This window comes from Temnothorax longispinosus, chromosome 5 (genome assembly GCF_030848805.1).
Source record: "Temnothorax longispinosus isolate EJ_2023e chromosome 5, Tlon_JGU_v1, whole genome shotgun sequence".
NCBI classification, from domain to species: Eukaryota; Metazoa; Arthropoda; class Insecta; order Hymenoptera; family Formicidae; genus Temnothorax; species Temnothorax longispinosus.
In genome coordinates, this window is record NC_092362.1 from 18,227,971 (window position 1) to 18,250,645 (window position 22,675).

At 35.5% G+C, this 22,675-nt stretch overlaps 1 protein-coding gene across 1 annotated transcript in view; it reads left to right on the forward strand.

Moving 5' to 3' along the window:
- The first annotated feature begins 907 nt into the window (after window positions 1-907).
- Calpc (calpain C) overlaps window positions 908-22,675 on the forward strand; it is a 30,719-nt gene continuing 8,951 nt past the window's right edge. Inside the window, exons 1-4 of the mRNA XM_071777828.1 lie at window positions 908-1,384; window positions 13,205-13,348; window positions 16,157-16,226; window positions 19,515-19,797. Of these exons, the coding sequence (XP_071633929.1) occupies window positions 1,376-1,384; window positions 13,205-13,348; window positions 16,157-16,226; window positions 19,515-19,797 (506 nt within the window). The 5' untranslated portion in view covers window positions 908-1,375. The remainder of the gene's footprint in view (window positions 1,385-13,204; window positions 13,349-16,156; window positions 16,227-19,514; window positions 19,798-22,675) is intronic.

Here is a 22,675-nt window from a genome sequence, read left to right on the forward strand (position 1 = left end):
GAAATCACGTTGTCATAGCGAATGATTTGGTATCGTCATTGATCACCTGCGTCATTGTTTCCTGGGATCACGTAGAACTTCTTCGCGAATCCTGTCATTTGGCACCCATGATTGCGATCCGCACTATCATCTCCGCCTTGACCTCCTCCTATGCACACCCGTTTATAAGGCGTTTGAAATTACACGTTCGTGAAACGTGAGATAAGACGTTGAGGAAAGTAGAATCAGACAACATATCTGTTTTCAGTTGTCGTAAAAATCTAGGAGTAATTTTGATATTTAACTTTTTGCAGCATGTAAATTACAAAAATAAAAGAGAGAAAAAAATTTACAAATTTTTCAAAGATTAAAACATATTTGTATGTAACAGATATAAAATATAATATTTTTTTATTATTGGATTATGTCAAATTGAATTAAATTTTTAATAGAAAATATGTTACGAACAATATTTTTAGACTTTTATTAATTATATTTCTTATTATTCTCCTAATTTTCACAAAGCCTTGAAGTACACGTATATATAAATATAAACGTACTTTGTTATAAACATTTGTGTATAATATTTAATTACTTATCAATTCTCCTAGTTTTCACACAGATATTTATCCCGATACGATTTATGGATCTCTCAGGAAGAAAAACACGCAACTCTTTTATACGAAATTGCGCAATGTATTGCTGCATCAAAATCTCCATCAGCTGATTGCATAGACAAAATAATTATCCGCTCTATAAATGTATCATGCTTTAGTTATTTAAACGATAACTCAGCCTCTTTCCTCGCCACGAGGAAAGAGACGGCGACGCGGTCGTTCGTGAGTCTAGAAGAGGGAGAGAAAAAGAGAGAGGATCGCCGGCGGTAGCTCGACGGTCAGAGAAGGAGGAGGAAGGCTGGCCAGGATGGTGGTGATCGGCTTCGGATCCACGAGTGGCAGTCCATGGCGCGGGTAGCCGGCGCAGAGTCAGTCACCAATTCAGCCAGTCGGTCGTAGTCAGTCGGTACCAGAAGAGCAGCTCCGTTCGCGGGGCCGCGCTCTCTCGCGCCTCGGTATACGCTCTCCGTAACAGATCTGATTGTTTTCTACATTTGTCTGCCGGGAAATCTCGACGGCGCGGCACCTTCCGCTCACGTTCCGCGACGAGATTTACGCGATCGTCCGTGCGACTCAGGGGAACCTCGGAGTGGCTGGTAGCGCGCGAACTTAACAGTAAGTGCGCGGAGTGTCTTGATATCGAGTGCCGGATGAAAACGCTCTCCTCTGATATATAAGTGATAAAGTGCTGGCTAGGCAGTAAGGGTTCAAGAGAAGGTACTCGAGCCTTGTTGGCGCGAAACAATATTCTAGAAGAAGCTGCAGAAACCTGACTACGGATGGTTAACGTGAGTATCGTGTTAAGTCGAAAGAAACGTGCGAGAATGCAAGAGTCTTAGGCCGGTATTCATAATCAGATCTTATTTCAAGACCGTCTTAAGTAATATCTTAAGATCCTAATACGGCTCTGTGATTGGTTAATGACATCTTAAGATTGTACTTAAGATGGTCTTAAATATAAAAACCGACTATGAATACCGGCTTATATTCATGTCCATCTAAGCTTTTAATTTTCCAATCATCTAATCTTAAATTAATTCTTATTAATTTAAAGTAGACTTTTAAGCAGATAAGTGCGTACAAACTTTAAGAAGTATAAACTTTTGTTATTTTTTAAATTTTGTTTTGCTAATGCATTGTTAATATTACTATAAAAATAACAAATAATACTGTACAATTATAAAAAATAAAAGTGTACATAATTGTACTAATGTGTTTCAATTATAAAACAATTATACATTTTATATAATCTTCTATATTTTATTTAAAATAATTATTAATTAATTGTATGGAACAATTTGGTACATTTTGCTTCAATTATTTTTTATAAATCAATTAAGGTATGAATTAATATTATATTCGAATTGATACAATATCACATGCAATGATACAATTTAGAATTTTTAAATTGTAAAATATTAATGGCTCATTGTCAGAAATGTTGTCTTTTATGTCATGTACAAATTTGGAGATTTATCTAGGTTGTATTTCGAAAATGCTGGCCCAAATTTCTTTTCGCCTGTGTATAAAGGTAGTTTCAAGGCTTTTCTTACGAAAGTTTCCTTTATCTGCCCACATCTCTCCGTTTCTACCGATAGTTTACTACGGAATTTCTAGCAAGGTGCGGCGCGCTATGTGACGAGAATGATTTCTTTGCGAGAAAGTCATCCCGCTCTGTTTGCACCGAATCCAACTAGTGAAATGGAAATTATTGGACCCACGTGGCACGCAAACACGAATGGTAATTCAAGTGCGAAGACAAATATTAACATAGAGAAGCATTAGTAGGTTTCACTTTACTGTTGAAATCTTGGTGTCAAATTACACAAAATGTGCCTTTTAATTAATTTTAATTTTATTACTATCTACGTATATATATTTAATACTTTATATATAAAATATACGTAATATATACATGAGAAAATACTTCGTATAAGATTATTAATCGAAACAAAATTATTCACCTGAATTGTGACTCCAAAATTAGATTGTATCGTATTTTCTTTATGAAGATAGATTGACGTCATAAATCATTTTTCACGGCAAATTACCTGTGATATTAATGAATGAAAGATTAAAATATATGATTTTTTTGTATATTTAAACTACAAGAGTAACTCTATAGGAGTAAATAGAAATTTTCTATTGAAATGCTTTCATGAGCTCGTTATGGTTCGTAGCGGCGTGCATTTTTTTAACACATTAAACACGCACACTCTGTTTATTCCATTTATTATAATTTCTATGAAATATGTAACACACATATGTATTTGAAAGACGCACGATTTTTGCTTTCATAATCCAGTAGTTCTCAACTTTATTTGGTATGTTATTCATAAAAAGTCTATTCCAGTGACAGTTTCTAAAACTAATAAATTTTTAATAATATTTTAAATTGTGTATTAAAACAACTTTAGCTTTAAAAAGCTTTAAAATTTTATTTATACTTTTTTTACGTTATATAGATTGCTAATAATATTTATTGTCTAATATTTTTTTGTATATTGAAACCTACGAAAAATGTGTTTTTTTAATTTATTTAATAAGTAACTATTAGAAAAGCAAACTATCGCGTGAATGATACTTCCGAGCTCTTTCCTGTCCAAGTAATTGCACATGAGTCAACTCGGTAATTTTGTTAGCACTTAACATAGATTACTATAATGTTGCCAGTGAACGTAGGACATCACTATTGTGAAAGAATCTATACGGCTCTGAAGAATTTTTACTTTCGAATGCGTCACCCATAAACCGCAAATCCCTACCTACATCTTTAAACTCCGTTTTGAGGTCCATTAGCTTAGGTCAGTCATCCCTTATAAGCGAACATCCGTGTAGTGTAATCTGTGGGTCGTAATCACGGACCTCTATATATTACAGAAATCTGTGGTAATATTTCTAACGTCCAAAAATGTCATCGTATAGAAAAGAGAAGACATTTAAAACATCTGTTTCTTTTATAACGTGCAACAAAGAGATTATTTTTGTTGTTACTTCTGAATCTTTATCGAGTATTGAATCTTAATAAAAGAAACAACATAAGAGAGAAAACACGTAATAACTATGTTCTTAAAATAATGTTTACGTTTTCTCACTCGTAATGTTTTCGCGTTTCACTCGATGAATTTCCCTCATGTAATTATGGCATCTGACTGAATCAATTACACACTACCCCAGCAATCAGCACATTGACGTCACGAATTTGCACTAACCGCTCGTTGCACTTTCGCGGCAGCAAAATTCGCGCCAAAAGATAATACAGCTGCTAAACGAAGAAACGAAGAGAGAGAGAGAAAGAGAAAGAGAGGAGAGGGGGCAACCTGTTCACCTGTTCCTTTGCGTTCTCGACATGGTCGAGGAACCTCGAAGTCGACCGGCGCGGCGCCGCAGCGCGTTTCTACCTCTCCGCCGCTGCGAGATTCTCTGCCTCCTGCGAAACCGGGTCTTCTTCTCTCCGCGACCTCGAAACACACAAATTACGAACGGCGCAGACGTTGCACATACGGGAGTATCGATGGGAGAGACCGATGTCCATGCAACACTAATGTATACTAACACGTATACATGTGCGCACGTGTCACGTACTCGTGCACAAAGTAGTTTAGCCGACGAAACTACGAAGTTGAAGAGAAGTTATATTTGAAATACCTTCGGATAAAGCTGCATTCTCAAAATGCGGCCCTTCCTCGTTCTCTGTGAGCTAAACTAAGGTACAAGATACCAGAGAACGTCCTGCGTCGCCTCCAGATTTATTAATCCGCTGTATGTACATTAGCCGTGTATTGCAAAATGGAATGCATGCGGCCCCTTGTACATGTCGAGTTACGGGACTCGAGTTTTACATTCTCGCGTAGGCGTTGCAATTCTCTTGGTCGGTCGTGTCGTCATAGTATTTACAATATAATAATTATCTCTCTTTATATTGTGAAAATTTATCGTACATTTCTGTAGACGACTGGATTCATAAGATTCGTACTATTTCTTATCATTTACAATAAACGTGGATAGTGATATTTCAAACTACGTAGGAATAATGCATTGGATCTTCAGATCCTGGGTTTATAGTTATGTGAACTTATCTCAGGCGGTGAAAATAATTTGATGTGAGTATTGCTTGATGCGAGGAACAAGACAAGAAGGAATTGCAATTCGAAGCAAAGAATAAAGCAGAAAGGAATACGATGAACTCGAAGCGAACTCAAGGACATCGAAGGATTCCGATTCGTTCCCTCTCGCCCCATCGATTCGATAAGAATAAAAAATATCAAAAAACCAATAGCTAGTTTTTGAAATAACAGTTCGTCACATTAAATATTTTTACTATTAATTTTGCGTCAGAATTAGTATAGCGTATACTTTTTACTTGAGGAAACAGTAAGAGCAGTTATATTTAATTTTCTGATGTAAATGTCCGTTTAATAAAACAGAATTCTCTCTTTTTCTAACAAGAGATAATCTGGCGTATGTAATTAATCATGTTAAGTAAATTTGCACAATGACAACTTACTGAGTCATCTTATCACATATATGATACACGAGAAATTAACATGAGATTTATACGAGAGATATTACAGATAAGACTTAGAGAAACGATAGGATCTTAAATGTATAACTGAAACACGACGAATCAATTTAGATATATCGATAGATCCGTTAAATTGCGGAAATTATTAGTCATCGATCTCGAGCCGTCTGAGGAAAGTGTTTCTTGGAACATGAGGAACATCGTTCAGGGTCGAAGGAGTCAATTGTAGACTCGAGCGTAAGGCTCTACGATTCAGGAACCGCGGTGAAGAGTTCGAGCGTGATCGTGAGGAGAGCGGCAACCCCGCTAAGAACATCAGAAAAACGACTAAGTGATCCCTTGCCGAGGAAACTCGACTTGTTGGGCGAGTCCCCGTAAATCAGTATCCGTTCGGGATGAAATTAGTGTCAGCTAAAGGATATTATGATGCCGGGATAAGTTTGGATCCGTTTGCGAGCGCTGGCGAAATGGAATTAAGCAGCATGCATTTCGAAGAAAACAACGATTTATGACTTCTCGCGAGTATCGCGTTTGCATTACCAATGTAATTCATTTCTCATAAATAACTGCTTTATCGTTCGCATTTGATTCATCCAACCATTTCAAATGGAAGTTGGAAGTGCCCTGAAAAAAAGAAAAAGAAAGGTAACTAGTTTTAGCTTTAAGATTGATTTGCGGAAGTGTTAAGTGAAATCACGAAGCTAATGCAAGAGTATCATTATAATTTATATTTCATAATTTTTTATGAGTGTCGACGAAATTTTTATCAAAAGAGATATTCCAATTATTACTTCCGGGTAAATCAAATAAAGCTGGAAAGTTTCTTAATATTTGAATCCAATTTTGCAATATGGAAATAAATCTTTAATAAAATTTTTTATTAAGAATATAATTACTTATATTTCATAGATTTTTTATTTAGTCATGAAATTGAATTACAGTATTATTAATGCATCTTTATTTTTAGAATATTTATTCGAAATTATACGAGTCGTAATTTTATAAGCATTTTTCATACATTTGTCTCTCAAATTAAAATCGTATTTAAAAATTTAAAATATTAGCAAGATAAGTTAATAGTGTTTATTGCACAATATTGAATATAATATAATAACATTGAATAATAATTTGCATGCGATATTCGGTCTATGCTTTCTGAAGCTAAGAAAATCTTGAACTCATCGAAGGCTATGATGATACATGGAGGTTATCATAAGCGAGATAAGTTGAGGAAAGCCTCGTCACTGGTACACCAGACTTGGCATGGAAGTGCATATACGAAGATCCGCAGACCGTGGCAAGGTAGTAGACGCGCGTGGAAAATCAAGAGTCGCGCGTTCCTCGATCGACCAGGCGATAACGTTAAGGCGCTTGCACAAATTTCCGGCATTTGTCAAGGGAGTGGGAGCACGAGCGGCTGCTTACGGGTTGTCTGATTATCGTGCGAAGGGATCGCAAATGAAAGACCCCGTGCAAAGAGTTACGGGATGAACTACTTCGAGCAGGAGGGCTTGAACGCTCGTTGTTAACACTAGAGCACACTACAAAGAATGTACAGAACAAAAATTAGTTTGCAAAACCCTTAATCTTGAATCATTTATAATTAACAAAATTATAGCTACTTTAATGTCTTTATGATCAAATTATTTCCCGTTAGCCAAAGAAATCATTCATGAAAGTATGGATGAAAGTCTAAGCAGATTTAAAACCCTCTGTGCATTATGTGCTTTGCTGTCACGTTACGTTGATTGAGAGTGCTTACGAGTAAATTCACTTTTGATGTCAACGTGTAATTCTGCCGTTAGAAACACGCTGATGGGTTAAACGAAGTGTTATATAAACATTGATGCGAGTTATAATCAAATAAAGTGCCACAATGATACGATAAATCTATAATAATTTAATATACTTTCTCTTTAGATCAGTTTTTTAAATTATTATAAATTAGATATATATGTCTGCATACATATTATTGGAAATAAAAAAAGATTATTTACTAGGTCTGCAGGTTTTATAAGTTTCAATATTTTTTAATATCAATTTTATATAATAATAATAAAAGTCTATTTCAAATTAAAAGGTAAATGTGATAAAAATTCTCATGTTAATATACGAGAGATATTTTAACACATTCCCTTCTTAATAAGTCATTTGCTATCACATTATTCAGAAACTTTCTTTTGCTAGAAGTTTATCAGCGAAATTTCTAATTTAAATGACTAATTTCCGTCTTGCAGGTTCTACAAGGTCTACAAAGTTCTCTCGCTTTTTAAAAAGATTAATAACGCTCTCGCGTTCGCCCGATTTTCTGTATTACGCATTTGAATACGTTAGGTGGCAACTTTCTAAGTTTCTAGTTTCGCACCGCGAGTGAAAATGTTGAATCCGGCGTCGCGGAAGTGTCATACCTCGGGTTTCCGGTAGGGAAATCGCGCGCGTGAATTGTCGATTATGCAAAACCATTCGCGAGATCGTCGTATCGGAAAGAAAATCGATCGAAACGATTATCCAAGGTGACGCTAAAGCGAGACGTTATTACGCTTGACTTTCAAGTTGAGACGTTAAAAAATGCAATCCGCGCGCCGGAACACCGTTTCGAATTGCAGTGAACAGTTTTCATAAAAGCGAGAAGTGTTTGGATCGAGGAGAGAAAGTGCTTTTGCCGAGAGACAGTGCAATCAGCAGGATCCGACAAATTATGCGTAATCGAAATCACCGTCATTTTCCTGTTTCGCTTTGTGCTGTTGGTACGGAACCATCTCGAGTGCTCGGTTTTATTTGCGGTCGTAAAAACGCACCTTGAAATACCACTGCACAAGCAACAATAAAGGTTCAACGAAAGATACTCAGAGAAACTCGGGATAATTTATCTTACTCAAGTATAAAGTTATTTATTTTATATTTTATTTAAACTTTTTTCTCCTTTTCTATCTATCTCTATATGTGTGTGTATTTATAGACAATTTTTAAAAATAAGTTTTAAAGCAGATAATATGATAAAAATTTAAAACACAAACATATATCAGTCTAAATGAGTCTGATATTTATTCAATATCTGTATCTACTTTCGAATATTTACTAAGAATAAAAAAAAGCTATTCTCATACCTCTCAAAAAAGATAAAATTGTATTAATGAAAAATCGAGAGTCAAATTGTTCGATGATCTCTAACGGCGGATTGTTATTGCGTCATGATTGTGCCACGCAATAGTAATCAAGAACTTCTTTGATGTTTTGATGAGCTAGGCAACGGAATCTACGAAGGCGGCATAATCGTGAAGGGAAAAAAATAGAGCGAGTTATAGTAGAGAGGAGGAAATTAGGGTCACAGTTCATGAGGTTACGGAGAATGCTTGCTGTTGAGTACCGTTAATATAGACGTGCATCTCGGCCTACTCGCTATTATCAAGGGAATAACGTTGATAAAGCTAATAAATATTTTTACTGGCAAGGATGAAGTCATTCTTACGCCCGAGATAAGATTCTCCGTAAAATCAGCTGCTTTCACTGACAATGAATCAGATAATTTAAAAATAACTCTCGATATAAAGATACCTTTCTAAAAGTGTGCTGTGGCTATTTCTCATGATATTTAATGCTGAACATTCTTTATTAATTCTAAGTTTTGTTTTCATAATGTGACATAAGAATTGGACAAAGATTAATTTAAATGTTTTTAACATCAAACAAATGCAAACGTTAAGAGCGCAAAGAATTCAATGTTTACTATATTATTGTTCTAAAATTTCTCTTTTCATAAAATAAATATCAAGAAAAGAAATTTTTGAAATTCTTCTTATATGAAATAACTAATGTTTCTAATACGCTACAATTTATTTCTATAAATTCAAGCGTCTTGTAAATTACATTTTGCAAAAAATTCGAATTTGCTCGCTCGATCAGCATAGTCGTTGGCGATCAAACGTGTACGCCGATCAAATCGGTCGGCCTTGCTCGTTTTGTAGCAAAGTGAACATAATAGTACGCCTTTGGAACACGTGACCGACGTAAAATCCTTCCGTCCAAGAGGAGACTCGTGCATCTAAAACATTCTTACTAAGACGTGACGTGTCAAGAATTGCGACAGGAAGAACTCAAAAGCTCTCATATTTCCGCACGATCATTCGCCACTTCGCAGAGTCACGACGAAGGAGCACGCTTTTTCGCCCTGCGAGCACTCCGCTCGGATGCGCCTGAGTCTCAAGGCCATGTATGCAATGCAAGCCTGGTGTAAAAATTCCCTGACCAGTGTAGAAAGTATACGATTAGTCATCAACGATCGCGCTCGCTTGCGCGTAGATATATCTATTTGTTTTTACGGTAAATTATTTTTATTCGTCGTGTGAATGTATATGTTTTTATATCCATTCATAGGTACAGACATATAAATATTTAAGAAGCCCTCTTTTTTAAATAACAATTAGTAAATATATAATATGTATGACTGAATGAGTCGTTTTGAAAGATTATGTTCGTTAAATTAAAATTGATTTGGTCACGATTGGACCATTCTGGTAAAAGAATTCTAAAACGTTTTTGATAGTCGAAGAATTGAACGATTAATAGCCGATAGTGTGGAAATGAATGGAAAGACGAATGTCGAGACGTCTAGTCTTATTTCTCGAATGGCATTTCTAGAAGACGTATCCGAAGCTGATGCGTTTTACGCGGTGGATTCCTGAGCAACCACCTTCCGCTAAAGCGAATACTTGAACGATCTACTATACACGTTAGGTATATAATAGCTACCATATACTCTCGTACCGGTCGAACTAGTTTCATGCTTGGTTCTCTCTCGCGGCCTTGAGGCGCGCACGGACCACTACGCGGTGTGTCGGTGGTCGTCGAGAAAGCCTTTATGGCTTACCTCACCCGACGTGGACTGCGGATCCACGATAGTACTCCTTGGCCTTCCGCAATTTCAGTCATTATAACCGTACCTCTCGTGCTGCTCTTGGGCAGATAAAATGGCTTCGAGCTCGGAAACGTAGATTAAGGGCCATTTTCGAGATTTACGAAACAGCAACGCGCAAAGCCAGACTTCGTCGGTGAGCACTTCCTTATTCGAGATTCGTGCAAAAATGTTTACTTTATGGTAACTTCATTTGTTTCTTATTTTAGCAGGAAAAATACTGATTTTGACAATCACCAAGAGACAGATTAACCCTTTCTAATATTATAATCTATTACCGGTTTTATACAGTGTGTTGTCCGGTTATTAAATAAAACGGCATTAATCCAATTGCGAGAAGTGAATGTAAAATATTGTGAAAACGTTTAAGCGCGAGGCACGCTCATTGACTTCCGCAAATAATTAATTTATCGCAGTGCAGGTGCAGCGAAAAACATCAAACTGTCCCGTGATCGATCTGTTACGAAAGAGGTAGCTCAGACGTACGGCTCGCTTTGTCAAGCGACGACAATGCAAAATGGCACGCCTCTACCTGGTATGCCAAGGTAATTCCAACGCGACAAAACAGCTGCTTGCAAACGATATTGCAAAAGGGAGGAGGAACACCGAGAAAGAAATAATACGGAAAGAAACGCGGCGACTTCGTGCTGAATGAGCGCGACAGAAGGACCTCTGGCCCCCGGTCTAATTATCCGCTGCTGTTTTATTACGATCTTAATTGGTGCACCACGTTGGTGGAATTAGCTGGCGTCGGGAACAATGCTCGAAACCGGAACGCGGCGCGGCGCCCCGACGAGTAATTGAGTATTTCGCAATCGTGACGCTTTCACGACCACGCGCGCGCACACCTTCTCCCGCATTATCGCCTACGCGGTGAAAATATGTTATCAACGACCGTTGCAAAATATAATGACGGTGTTACGGCTCACTGAGGCGTGGAGGACATCTCCCTCGTCGTAGAAACGATTCAATGGCCAATCATTGTGATGGCGACATTTATCCCGCAACGAGAAGAGGCGAGGACAGAATGAGCGTGGACGTTTGTTTTCAACCGTTTGATATTTCGAATATACAAAGTGATAATATCGTGTCGATGCTTCGCCAACGAAATTGTTTTAATTAATGTGCATTCGATTTTTATAGAAAGCAATTGAGTAAAGAATTTGCAAAAAGAGAATTTTGTAAATTAAGGTTCAGAAAAGAATATAAATAATGAAATTAATTTAACAAATTTTGAATGAAACTTGTTTAAATAGAATTTTAAATTAAAAATTATATTAGTTGCGATGTATATAATTCAGTAATTAATAAAATAATATGTTTTTGAGATTTTTATTTCTTAAAGAATGGACGTAATGTTCTATATTTTGTTAACAATAAAATATAAAAAATATTTTGCGAATATTATATTAAAATATTTCTTACATAATAACATTTTGAAATGAGTGACTATATACCATTCCACGGTGACTTAGAAGTGAAGAAACAAATATTCCATTTGTAAAACGTTTCCTTTCTTATTTCCTCATTCTTATGTTGATTTATCACATAAGCACGAGGTATTAGTAGAATAAGTATCGAACGTGTTAACAATCGCGGGAGCATTAATATTAATAGATTCCCAGGTTACGTGTAGCGCGCGTGTTTTTCCAGGCGAATGTGTATTCCGCGCGAATATCCGGTGTGTGCCGCCGACAGGATATTTCTTAATTTCGCGTTGGCGTTAACGCCGTATCACTTGAGGCCATTAGACGAGCGAACATCGTCGCTAAGCTCGGTGTGAATCGTCGATACGAGCTGCCGGTTAGACCGGCAGCTGAAAAAAACTGTGCATAAAGTCACGTGTTACGGACGCGCGGCAGGCGAGGCTGTAATACATTCCGAAAGCCTTCACTCGTGAAGAGGTGTCAATGACTTTTATTTCCTGCCAAATACCGCGTAGAGAAAAGGAATCGTTCGGCAACCACGGTTGGTGAAAACTCGACAAGGAGAGAGTGTCGACCTGGATATAATGTGTTCGATGAGCTTGAAACCTTTATCGACGCGAGCATCGAGGTCATAAATGCGCCGTTGATTAACGAATGCGCGAATAAGTACCTGCGAAAGTGATTTGTTGCCCTTGCTTGGCTGACAAGATATTATTATGAGGATTTTTAGAAGCAATGACGCATCTACCTTGCGAGAGGCAAAATTTTGCGAGTCGCGGTCGTTGAGAGCGCTATCGAAGGATCTATGGAGGTCAACGAGGTACGCCTGTGGCGTGGGAAAGGATATGCAAAAGAATTTTAAACGATATCCTCCGAAAAATGTCAAACCAGCACGCGCCGCGGCGATATATTTTCTAAAAGCGCTACGATTAATATTCTTTGAGATTCTGCGTGTTTAAGATTCTTTGAGAGGATCATTGGGACGTGAAAGAGTTTCTAACATTTTTTAAAAATATTTTAGAATGAAGATTTGCAAGATATCGTGAATTCTTGATATCCATGGATCACGTTCGTTTATTCTCCTGCGAGTTTCTTTTCAAATGGTACCGGTATTATTTTGCGTGAGAATGTTAGGAAGTTGATAATATTCTCGCGCAATTTAAACGTCGACATTTGCTAATGCGTATTATTAATCGTCGCAAGAACCGCACTGTAGTATTTCAGAGTTTTTGAGCTTCTCTTGCTTCGTGTGTGCCTTAATTACGAGATGAGATGGAGAGAAGAATGAGGATACGATATATGCGGTTAGAGGTACTGTTAAATTCTCACCCTCTATTAGTAACGAGCCATTAATATTAGATCGCGTAATCTTTTAATTTAACTGAAGTAGGAAGTTCTCTCTCGAGAGGATATCAAGTTTTTGTCTTCGTACGCACTTACAAACAGCTAAAATTATTTTCATGAAAATTCTAGACAGTTTTAATTAGGGAATAGCTATCATCATGTGCATGTGTATGTATGTGACTTGTTTCGATCAATATAATTAAGGCTAAATTAAAATATATTACAATTATAATCTTGATTTTATATAAGATCTAAATATTAAATTACATTACTTCTACGTTATTAATTAAATGGTGATTTTAACATCAGTAATATATAATAAGTATTTAATCGTTTAAATTAATAATGATGTTAGCTCCTAATTCATTAAAATTGTTATCTTTCCCATGTTATTTTTCAGGACGTAATGAGCGAGTACGAACGAATCAAGCGTTCGTGCTTGAAACGAGGTGAGTGCTGGGAGGATCCAGAATTTCCAGCGACACAAGCATCAGTCTTTTATCACCAGACACCGCCATTCCAGTTTCAATGGAAAAGGCCGAAGGTAAGATTGTATTTCTTTCATCTGTTTAATAATTTTGAAATAACGTGTTACTGTTACACGGATTATTTTACCGTTTATATGACATACAAAACATGTAAGCCTTGGAATTTATATTAGCGGTGATCTACTTACTTATCATTTGGTCTAATCAGCTTATACATATTTAGGTTTTAGATTTATGACTTGGCTTTTGGCACAATTTCATGACTAAAGATGTTTCTATATTACTGATTTTATGATTACTTATAGATTTGCACTTGAAAAGGATCAAAAACAATGGATAAAACATTGTGATTATGTTTAATAAATATGCCACACAGTTGGATCGAGTAAAAATTATTATTATATTTTTTCTTTTTAATTAACATAACGCTATTTTTATTGCTCTTAACAATTTCTTCAATTAGTTAATTTATTTAATTTTTTTAATTAGTTAACTCTTAACGGTTCTTTAATTAGTTAAGTATATAAAATTATATAATTACTTATATGCGTACAGCTTAACATAAATTTTATTCATAATCCAGATAAATTAACTTTGACATCTTTATATACGTCCAAAGTTTCTTTCTATCATATATTAAAAAGTTTTATCGATCAAAAACATGTCAAGAATGACACATAGTTTTTTCTTGTAATCAGGGCATGAACATTAAAAGATTCATTCCTCTGCAGTCTTAGTCGATGCAACAAAGTCGTTCCTTCGGGAGCAATTTGAAATTAAACTAGCTTCTTCGGCTCGCTCCAGTTCCTAAAGAACGGAAAGACGTGCAACGTGGAACTTAGGAACCGTAACGAAAACAGTTCGCAACCTTGACACGTAGCTCTGTCGCCTGCTTATAATCGTGGAACAGCGTGTCTTTTAGTCAGAGCAAAACTAACGGAATCATTCATTCCATCTTGATATTTTCACAATTATCTTACTAACATATTACTGCACTTCTTTTTAGAAACAATTATATTTTATAAATATATTTAAGATAGCTGAAACGTATGACTGTTTTCTAGATCAGCTCTTTTATTTGTATGTATAAATTTGTTAATATATTAAAATTCCGGTTTTAAACTCATCGAATCTTATTCTTCTTGAGTAGAATGAGATCTTTCGAGGTCCACGAAACAGTCGTGATTCTAGAATATCGAAGCAAGGATCAAATGGCGGGATCAACGATCCTGCTGCGTTAGTTATGCAACCTGTACGATGAAACGAGAAAACGAGCGGGCGGCAAGTGAAGCCGTCGACGCGTAACCGGGGTCTTTTCTGCTTACCGAACAAGACATTGCGTGGCCGTGCACGCCGTGTCGCGCGTCGGATATAATGATCCGCAATAAAAGTCACTGACAGCTATACATTCCTACGACAAGGTCAACAATTGCGTGAAGAACGCGCATGCATGGTGTGTGCGTCGCGCTTTTAACACAGTCACTGTAAGATCGTCCTCGCGAATTGCGATTCCCGTCACGATCGTGCCACCGGCCGGAAATACGCGCCGAAAGAGGATGGTATTACGCCAGCACGGGATGCAACAGTTGGAGAACAGTTATTTAATACGGCCCCGATTATTGCGATACGGTGCTTCGCGTTAGTATCTAGCATTTCTCCATTTGGCACAAGGTAACATAATCGAGGCGTGTACGTGATTATTTTAATAGACAATTATTTCTTTGGGCTGTATAATTGTGGTATACATTTCAGTAAAAATTAATCAAATGTAAATGTTTTATAAATTTTTTTTTTTACAAAACGTATAAAAATTACATTTGCAAATTATAGCGTAAATTATAGCGTCCTGTAATGTTTCATTAGTTGCGATAAGCTTATAAGGATTGGGTATCTAAGAGCCAATTTGCAAATGAGATTTGGTTTTACTTTGCTTTTAGTTTAATAAGATAGTCTATGCTATATTTATATTTTACATACATGTTTGTTGTCTGATATAAACATAGAATGTTAAATTTTATAATGTGCTCATTTATTATAAAATATTTTTTTTATTTTATTTAAAACTTTATACATATTTAATTACTATTTTTAGTAAGTACAGTTTCCTGAATTTTTACTAAATGTATAAAATTGTCTTAAATAAATGCAATTCTGTTTTAACGAGAATCATTAAACACGAGTAATGATAAAAGATTGTGCAATTATTACAGAACAATTGTGTCAAATGTGAGATGAACGCGACAATAAAAGTATTAAATTTGGTACTCAGAGTTAGTTAATTAACCATTTTTTTTTAATTAATTAAAATTTAATAAATTATAAGCAAACTGCCTCGCTTGGTTTGAAGGAATCTTGCTAAGAATATTTATCTTGAATTAATAACTCAAGTCGTGAATCATGAACACATTGATAGAGAAATATGCAATGAGAATCACTATTCTTCGTAACTCGCATAATATGTAGAACCTGCGCTTCATTCACATTGCGCTGATTTATTATGCCGGATAAGTGGAAATGCGCAACGGAATTTTTATGCAATGACAAATAATGTGTTAGGTACGTTCCAATAAGTTTAGTAATACATAATGTAACATAACTTTATATAATTAACATTAACATCAGACTTGAATTTATTTTTAAATTATAATAATTTTGTATGTGTAACTGCGTGCATGTTTGCACTCAACCTTTGTTGTTATATTTATTATTTCCATTACATTTTATTTTTACTGATGTTTTGTATTTCTAATTTCTTTTTTTGTATTACCTAAATAATTTCTACTTATGTATAATCATTTAAAATTTAGATAATTATCAACGTCAACTGACCAGAAGAAAAGTAAAGAGAATTTCCTTTGTTACAGGAATTGTGCAATCGACCTATTTTCGTCAGCGATGCGCCGGCTCAGTTCGACGTTATTCCTGGGAAGATGGGTGAGTATTGAGTGTTATTTATAAGAGTTAATTGTATTCTAGCTGACAGGAGAACCTAAAAGAAAACGCAGAAGAGTAGAATGTGGAAGAATATATATTCTAAAAACGTCACCGAAGTAAAACGTGCATAAATAAACTACGAAAGAAAGGCATCCGCATATGATAGAACATGGTCGTTCCGCTTTTGCCTTTCCTGCTTATCCCGACAGTACGGAATTCCCTCGATAGACATAATGATATGTTGTGTTCTTACACGTGTGTTTGAAAACCTTGGCTTCTACCTAACTATCCTTTTCTTCTTGCGCGACCAAAGGTTACGCGAGTTCATATTCATTACCTCGAGTCTATAATCGAATATTAAACTTTCACAACCGCTTATTGCTTAAATCTCGACAAATTGTCACTTTATAATTTGTTATTTATTGTTTATATAAGAAACCATTTAATAATACATCAATGACTAAGAAAAATGTTATTTGAAAAATTTGTAGTTTATGTTTAATATATTCGTGCACAAAGTGTCATAGATATTTTATTCCTTTAAAGATACGTATTTTTCCTGTAACTGAACAATATGTGTTGCAAGAAATACTCTTCTTTGTTACTTTTAGATGTTGTAAGTGTAGTTTTTGTAATCAAAGGAGCAAGAATTGAATGTCAATTGTAGTGACATAAAAAACGTTGGCACTCCTTTATTGCGTATGAAATGTACGTGCGTAATAGTTATACAAGTCTTGCAGGTGATATCAATTAAGTAATTAAGAAAGTGGTTACATACTGTCGACGCTACTTTTTGAACGAGAGGATGTTACATTGTAATTATGATTTACCGTAGATAATATTAGCAATTAAACAAACCAGGATGACATCAACAGTTTAATTATAGTCAGAGTTTACGCTCGTAATCATCTTCCGACAAACATAACATTTGATATATGTATATATATATTCAAAGCTCGGTATATATTAATTAAATTAGAATTTGTGCATCTGCGCCGAGTACTTAACATGCAACTTACTCGAGAACTTATTCCGTTAATTACTAAGTCAGGAAGGTAGTAACACTTGTTAAATATTACATATTATATCAAATATTGGAATTATTTTCTCGCGATATATATAAACGCTGCGACAAGATTAGCAAATAAAATGGTAAATAATTTCGCTAATAATAACGTTGGTGATTGAGCAGATAAACTATCCCTCTTGAAATTCTCGATTTCTGCCTAGAACAGGAAGTCGAATAGAAGAGAGGAAGCCAAACCAGTTTTCAGGTCGTTATACTAGTACAGGTTGACTGCAGATAATAACCATGACACTTTTTTATCATACGCTATGATTAGTATAATTATTTCCACATTCTTGAGGAGGAAATTCTGTTTTTAATGTCTTTTTAAATAATAAACTTGTAAATTAATTCAACTGCTATTAAGATTCGTATTTATAGCCCGTTCTTATTTCAAGACCGTCTTGAGTAATATCTTAAGATGCTAATACGGCTCTTGTGATTGATTTATAACATCTTAAATTTGTGCTTAAGACAGTCTTAAATATAAGATCTGACTATAAATACCGGTCCGAGTGCATTACATTATAATTATGACTTATTTTTACTTTTAACCATAATATTTAATCACAATAAAAATGTATTATGTAAAATATAATTTATCGTGTAATTAATTTATTTTTTTATTTAATTTTATAGTTATTATATGTTCTACTGAACTTCAGTTTTTTACCAATTTAGTTTCAAGTTTTATTGTGCAGTGAAATATGCCTATCGCGCTTATTATACGTGGTAACAATAGTTTCTTCGGATTTTACTTTGCCTTTGAATGTTCACGACTACAACCGATTCAGGATATTAAAACGGAATACGACTTTACCTCGGACGCAAGCTAATGCACCATAGAACGTTCTGCGACGTAATCTCTTCCGCGATTCGGATATAAATTCACGAGTGTTGCACCGAGCCGCCGGAAGTCGAGCGCCCTCGAGTAAGCTATGCGGGCGCATTCCTGAAGATATAACTGCGTTCGCTGTAGCGCGCGGGACGTGTCCCGTTAACATGTACGCAACAGCACGCACAGCCGAGCAAGATGACGACATGTAATAATTTGTACCGACCTACATAGCCGCACCGCAAAATTCGGCGATCTACCTTCGCGGTCCGGTGTGTGTCGACATATGGTCTGTCCTTCGATCGATCGCGATAAACTTTGCTCGAAGTAGAGGATATTTCGAGTGTATAATCTCGAATGCATAGTACTTGGAGTAAAGAATCATAAAAAGTTACATAATAAAATTATTATTTTAATATTGAGAGAAAAATAGAATGCTCTAAAAGAAATAAGTTGAACGATAAGAAAATAAAATAAGTAATTAAGATTAATTAAAATGATAATAAATGAAAACGAGAGAAAGTGATAATAAATTATCTTGGATTATTACTTAGAAGCGTAAAATTGAATTATTATTATTCACATTTTCTTTAATGTTCCTCCAAAGGCTAATCTTAAAGTAACATGAGAGCCATTATCGAAAGTGGCCAATGTAAATCCGTGTTCGAGCAATTTGTTCTCGATTTTCCTTTCTTTCCTTCCGTCGAATGACAAAAAACCGGTAAAAGCGAACGCTCGATCAGCGATTAGACCTTCGAAAACGAAAGTAAAGTGAGTGAATGCAGCAAGATAGAGCGTTGTGTCGCTCTTGGATCCTAGTTTTCTCACGACATTAAGACACGTTCGACAATCATTATCGAGCCGTTTCATTTTGCATTATCTTCAACAATCTTTAAAAAAAAAAAAAAAGAATTTATTTCTGTTAATCACGCAATTTGCTAAGTTTTTGAAGAATATTGAACATTGCGATAAATTAAAATTCTATTAATTTATCGCATATTAGATGAATTTAGGGCGATAATATCAATGAGTACTTTAAAGTAAAATAATTAAAGTAAAATAAAAAATCGTTATAACCGCAGGTTATATAACAGCAATATATATATTATATATATATATATATATATATATTATTATTATAACCATTTTTGACCAGACTTTTGCGTAAATTATCTCATTTTTTTACGGAGATATTAAATCTTCGTTAAAATTTATTGAACAAAAGTCAAATGAAGAAATGTAGCTGCAAGAAGTTTACTAAAGATATATTTGGATAACTTCTTACTAAGAATTGTTTAAGACAAAATGTTTTAGCTCTTATTTTATTTTAGAACATTTAGATTTTACAAACAGGACATTATGTAAGATATCACCGTTTTATTGACAGGTGACAAGTGGTTGGTGTCATGTCTGGGAGTGTTGCACCTTAGCAAGGGTCTATTCTACAGGGTGGTACCAGCCGACCAGGGTTTCGGCAGCGGTGGGGAACCGTCGAGCTCGCCGACCGCAGAATACGCTGGGGTGTTCAGGTTTCGACTGTGGTGGTGTGGCGCGTGGGTGGAGGTTCTCGTCGACGACAGATTACCAGCGGTTCATGGAAGACTGGCTTTCGTGCAAAGTCGCCATAGCGATCAGTTCTGGCCGGCGTTGCTGGAGAAAGCGTACGCCAAGTAAGTTTTCTTCGATCGTTTTTTTTTTACGTCAGATCTTCACGGACAAATGAATCCGCGGGTAGATAAACCAGAAAGATCGCATCTACAAGAAATATAGCGCTTTGTTGACCCAGATAAAACTGAGGAGAGTTATTTATTGATGAGTTAAGCGATTATGTGGCTTTGACCTCAATTTTCCAACGTTGTTTTCCAGGTTAATGTAGAAATTGTATCTTTATTGATGCCTGAATGTTATATCTTATCCAACAAGAAATATATTTAAATTGTTTTCATTGGTGAAACTATTGCAAGCAGCAAGAATTCTTCAGATAAACTAAAATATAATTTATCTAAAAAGATCATAAATAAAATAAAGTGTTAAATTACAATATATTTGTAAAATGATTTTTTAATTATGACGCAGCTTGATAACAAAAGAGGATGTAGATTTTCATTAATACATGAGGAATTTTCTATTTGTTTAATTTAACCAACAAGCAGTTTCATTCGTAATCTTCGGTCTTCGCATAAGATCATAAAAGTAAAAAGACGAAATGTTGTGTTCTTAACAACAAAGATATAGTTTTCGAGCCAGTTTGAGATGAACGGCGAGCTGCCGTGGGCGGCGTAGGCGTTCACCAGGTGGCTGTTCAAGGTGAACTCGCGCGCGAAGATCGACCTGAGTGCGTTCGATCGATGAACCTCGATCACCATTGCTGTGGATGTAGTATGCGTGAGTGCGAGTGGTTATCGATCGACTCTGAGATGTTATTCTAAATTTGGCCAAACCTTAAACGCGTTAGATGGAACTATATATAGAATTAAATGAACTGACAACAAAGAAATATTTTTTCAAAGTAGCAAGATACCTTTACACTGCAATTACTGTTTCTGTAAAATTACTAACATTAAATGTAGAATTAAATAAATTATAGGAAATAATCTGCAAGAAGTGCAGCTCGGAAAAAAATCAAATAAATAGTGATTGCAACTTTTACACGAGTCCGTATAGTTTCATTCAAAATAATTTAGTATTGAGAAACGGAATTTTGCCATGCGTCAAACTTATAATTAATGCACAGTCTATTGCGGCGCGAACGTACTACTGTTTATAGCTTTGATAGTTATGTATTTTGGCAAGCGGAGCGAAGAGAGATGATGATGTTGAGCCCGTTTGGGCGACAGACAGAACTCTCATCCCGCGATCCGTTGAGATTCGTGGCGCGAGTAATCGAGGTGCGCGATCTCCCGTCATGAGATGGAAGATGAGTTTACGCGGACGAACGGACGACGATGACCGGTTCTGTCGGAGGTCCTTGCTCCTCTTCTTAATCTTCCTCTGATGACCGTACGTACCTCCTCCTCTCTACCATTTCCTTTCCCTCGTTATCCTCGTCTCGCACATCTCCTGTCTTTCTCTTCCTTTCTTTTTCTCTTCTTCTTCTTCTCGATTTCTTGCCCCATCGTGAGTGTAAACCCCCGCCTGGGCGTTGCTCTCGAAACTGTTTGCAAGGTGATGGCATCGAAAAGAAAGACGACCTCGTCCCTCGCCAGACAAAAGGGATTCGAGAAAGTAAACGACGATCGAGAAACGATTATTTAGCGATTCTTCGTAAAATAACGTAGAAAATTTTGTTTTGTGCATGTATTCTTTCGTCACATATCTTTACTTATCTTCTATCTTCAGACAATAGAGGGAAAATTACCTATTTCGAAATAAGGAGTGATAGTTTTCCCATTGTGGGAATGAGTTTAAGAGTATTATGTAATTTGCCCTGCAAAAATGATATTCTTGCGTTACGGATATTATTTTCTTGATCATTAAATTTTCTACCTAATAATTTTTAATTAAATTCTAAATAACTTTGATATAAAATATTTATTATGATACTCGTTTGAAGTTATAATAAGCAGTATTGAGAATCAAAGTATGTAACAATCTGTATGGAGAATGAAAAATCTAAACATTTTTTAAAAATTTTTTCAAATTTTACACGTAATATATTTAAAAATTGTATTAGAAGTTTACATTTATTGCTACTAAATATTAAACAGCTTAAGAAGAAGTTGTTAAGAAGTTTTGAATGAGGCTAGATAATTGCAGGATTTTCACACTGTTTAACTATATCTATTTAAATAATGATGAGTTTCATGAATATGTGCATCCGTCACGCTCGAGGAGGATCATGTACATGAGTGCTTAAAAAAAGACTTGGTTATTTTTCTTACAAGTATGCTAAGGATGCATCGTTTTTCTAAATAATATTAATACGCATAAACCTCGGTATCTGACAAAACACCACGTTGGCAAATAGTGATATGTTTCCCAGTTAACAACCGTGAACACATTCTGCTATAATTTCATCATCAAACGCACCACTTTTACGTCACAATACTGCATACACGTGCGTAATGAGAGATCGTGGCTGCGCTTGGCTCTCTTGGTGAAAGCAGAACAGGATGATGACGGGTTTCAAGCGGGAAAAATTGCGTATATATCTTGTCAAGAGGTGTGCATTCAGTAATGCATGTTAACTGTAGTAAACCTTTTTTATTTAAAATTTTTTTTATGGGGATGATAATATTAACGCGCGATGTGTTATTTCATATAAAAATAGAATCTAAAAGTTCACTATTATGTTATGTTTACAGTGTTACGTTTTTAATCAATAATAATACAGTTTTTTCAATATATTACAAGATAATAGTAAGAATTTTATAAATTTCTATGTTGATTACTAATACGTCCATGATGTGTAATTCAAGTCTGATTTTTTAATTACGTATTAGATGAATTAAACAATTCATCTAATATGTATCCAGACATAATACATGTTGGACCGGCTATGAAACATCGACTACAGACATCGAGGTCGTAGCTTGTTAATAATTAATC